General features: G+C 31.5%; 1 protein-coding gene across 5 annotated transcripts in view; it reads left to right on the top strand.

Moving 5' to 3' along the window:
• Positions 1–2,993, top strand: part of LOC118744127 — a 230,360-nt gene extending 227,367 nt beyond the window's left edge. For all 5 annotated transcript variants that reach the window (XM_036476867.1, XM_036476864.1, XM_036476866.1 and 2 more), the window contains 2 exons: positions 2,318–2,472; positions 2,533–2,993. In XM_036476867.1, coding sequence (XP_036332760.1) covers positions 2,318–2,472; positions 2,533–2,832 — 455 coding nt within the window. In that variant the 3' untranslated portion in view covers positions 2,833–2,993. The remainder of the gene's footprint in view (positions 1–2,317; positions 2,473–2,532) is intronic.
• The last annotated feature ends 751 nt before the right edge of the window (positions 2,994–3,744 follow it).

Raw genomic sequence — 3,744 nt, 5'->3', positions numbered from 1 at the left:
ACCTGTTTTGGTTTCCGCATAAGGTTAACATTACAATCCAAATGTTTAAAACTAGGGCTGTGCGATTAATTGATTACTCAAAATTTTAATTAATCATAAAGTAAATAACTCAATTATTCGATTAATTCTAAATTATGATTACTCAAAAGTTCAGTTAATCAAGTAAGCAAGATTTTTGATTAACCAAAAAAAAATATTTGAGCTTTATGATTAATCAACATTTCGAGTAAAATGAGTAATCAACATTTCAACTCTTTACATATGTATAAAGTAGTTCAAGTTCCTTGATACTTTGAAAACAACGTTTCTGTTTTCAAAAATTAAAACGAAAAATTTTTTTCATATACAGAATGTAAAAAAGAAAATAAGCATTTTCCAAACCAAACTCTTTTAACGAGCAAAATTATTTTTTTTGAGTAATCATATTTCAAGTAACTCGATTAATCATCGGTTTGAGTAATCAAAATCTTGATTACTCGAGTAATTGATTAACCGAATAATTGATTAACCAACTTGCTCGAGTAATCGAATAATCGCAAAGCCCTATTTTTCTCGAATTCAGGTTCTTCGATTTTTGCGGTTATTGCTTATGACCGCAGATTTATGGGATTTTCGACTCGCTGAACCCGAATAATATGAGGTCTGTTGACCCTCAAATGACCTCGAACCTGATATAATGTAACCTCAAATAGGGGAAAAAATTTATTCAATATAGGATGGGAATGGAGGTCCCTTGATTTTTTCGAAGTTATCTAGAGGTCATGCCAATGTCACCTTCAAGTTAAATTCAGGAGAATTTTATTGAATTTTCAGGTTTATTCAATGAATTTTTCCCTACTTGACCTTCAAATGACCTCGAAGCTGACGAGATGGACACTAACAGAGCTCGGATTCGTATTCAGGGCGTCGAATAACATAGGGAAATAGAGGTTTGGTTCAATATGCAGAAACTTTTTTTTGTAAACCTGTGGAATTAATAAAACAAGTTATTTTTAAGCAAAAAACATAACCATATGAAAATTTAAGATTATCATTAATTTTTTCAAGATCCAATAATCGGATCTGAACCAAATTAGTATGGGACCACATTTGAGGTAACACCTTTCCTTTAAAGAAATCAGTTAACGTGGTCCAAAGTTACGCGGTAACATACATAAAAAATAATAATAATAATATATGTATATATATGCCGACGAATTGATAACCTTCTTTTTTTGAAGTTGGTTAAAAAGAGTAAAAAACTTTGTTTCCATGTAGTGTTTTGTAAATGGCACAATTTTTGTATTTTCAATGCCTAAGAAACTGTTCAAATTACGTTGTGTTTGAATAACTATTTTTAACCGACTTCCAAAAAAGGAGAAGGTTATCACTTCATCGGAATATTTTTATTTTTTTTTATGTACGTTACCGCATAACTTTGGACCACGTCAACCGATTTCGATAATTCTTTTTGCATCGGAAAGACAGTGTCTCAGAGGGCGTCCCATTCTAATCTGGTTAAGATCCGATCAGTGGATCATGAGATTTATATATATATATTTTTATATATGAGAATTGAAGTCGGTTTTTTTTGCTAAAAATTACTTGTGAATTTAGAAATTTGATCAGATTCAAAATGCAGAATGGACCTTTATTTCGCAACGTTTGAATACAGGAAACATAAAGAAAATAATGTTAATGCTTGGACTATTTGGTTCTATTTTAGAGTTTTGCATCCAAGTCATCGCCTCCATCGTGCTTGATCTGCTGTTAAAAACCGTTTTATAAAGGTTAAGCCTGAGTCGGACTATTAGGCATATTAGCCCATGGTATAATAGGAAAAACATTATGCGTTGTCCTAATCATGACAAATTTTATTATACATTTGCCAATTAAACTTCAAATTAAAAGTATAAAGAGTCGAAAATCGCTGAGCGAATTTTGTCGGCCGAAGCGAAGCCGTCGGGTGATATTCGCCGCAACATTTCGCTCAGTAAAACAAAACCAAATCGAAATTTGCGTGAAAAGTGAATAAACAAAGCCATTTGTGATTTTAAAAATAAATATTTTCTAGGCGAATTTCGTTAAACGTACGATCGCTCAGCGATTCGATTCTGTATATACTTTGAGTTTGTATGTATTGTATCAATGGTGTGACTGCTAAAAGGGTATCGCCCCAATTATTATATTTTTCTACTAAAGGATAATATCTTTGATTAACTAGGAATCTGTCTGAGATCAATATTGGTTTCTTCAAACCTCTTGCTTTACTTTCAAAATCGTTATATGTTGTCATATGTCCTCATAGCCATGTTTCAATGTTTGTGATATATTGTAGGTCTTTGTCATAATAACCTGAATTCATCGCCCGAAGACAAATTTCCTACAACAGCGGATGATCTACAAGGATTCTGGGACATGGTGAATTTGCAGGTCGATCACATAGATTCTATATTCGATGAAATCGATGTATTACAAAGAAACAATTGGAAGGTATGCCCATGAATAGCTGTAAAAAAGTATTTAATTTTTATGCATTAATATTTATTTTAGAAACCGATGGAAGTCGTACCACAAGAGTCGAATAAGTCATCTAAAACTCAACAAAAATCTATTAAGACTGTGAACCAAAAGGCAAAGCCAAGCTCGTCCAACGGAAGTGAAATGAAATCAAATGTAGTTTTGTCTGCCGCAGCTTTAAAACGAGAATCTCAAAGGAAAATGTTGCAAGAAATCAAGCGTAAAAATAAAATTGCGTTGTCAGCGAAATCAACTACCTCGGATCCGATTTCCGTAGAACCGAATGTGGAAAATTCAGAAACCGTTGCGATATTTGTCAAAAACAACAAATGAACTCTTGTGAGTGAATTAGGTGTTCTTACTGATCCTTAACTAGTCCTCCAACGAAATCAAATGAAACATAAACTCCATGACATAAGTACAGTATCGGTCATATCTATAGCACGCCATTTCAAAGTGATATTGTGTGCCACTTATGTTTATTTATTTATTTTTAAGAATTTTCAATTAAAATACAGTTCTTTCTCTAACAAACCCCATATAAACCCAAGTTTAACAATTTATAGATAACTTCAAAAAAGCGCAACAAATTTTCACCTAAGTTTCAAACTTTTTTCTCGGAAGTGTTAGATTTTTTTCGAGTACACAGTTTTTTTAGCCCCTGCAATTTTAGTCTGATAATGTGCAAATTTCAAGTAGGTACGAAGTACCGTTAATTTTTTAGAATTTTTTTGTCGCATTGGCTTCCATATAATGAATAAACTCAATTTATTTGTATAGAAAAAAATTCTAAAAAATCAACGGTAACTTTCAGTCACTTGAAACTTGCACATTATCAGACTAAAATTCATTGGGCTATAAAACTGTGTATTCAGAAAAATTCAAACACTTCTGAGAAAAAAGTTTGAAATTTAGGTGAAAATTTGTTGCACTTTTTTGAAGTTTTCTACAAATTGTTAAATTTGGATTTATATGGGGTTTGTTAGAGAAAGAACTGTATTTTAATTGAAAATTCTCAAAAATAAATAAATAAACATAAGTTGTACACAATATCACTTTGAAATGGCGTGCTATAGATATGACCGATACTGTATATCTTTTATAAAACGTTCGCTTCGATTAATTTTCGTCTCGTAACAAGTCTTAAAAATACACAAATAATACTCGATTTATAGGATAATCTTTCACAATAATGCAGTGCTATCAAACTATGAGAAAATATAAAAAATCGAATCAGGATATATT

This window comes from Rhagoletis pomonella, unplaced genomic scaffold (assembly GCF_013731165.1).
Source record: "Rhagoletis pomonella isolate Grant_MI unplaced genomic scaffold, Rhpom_1.0 Rhpom_scaffold_00008, whole genome shotgun sequence".
In the NCBI taxonomy this organism is placed as follows: domain Eukaryota; kingdom Metazoa; phylum Arthropoda; class Insecta; order Diptera; family Tephritidae; genus Rhagoletis; species Rhagoletis pomonella.
The sequence above is the reverse complement of the archived record's forward strand: the minus strand, read 5'-3'. Positions and strand labels throughout refer to the sequence as shown.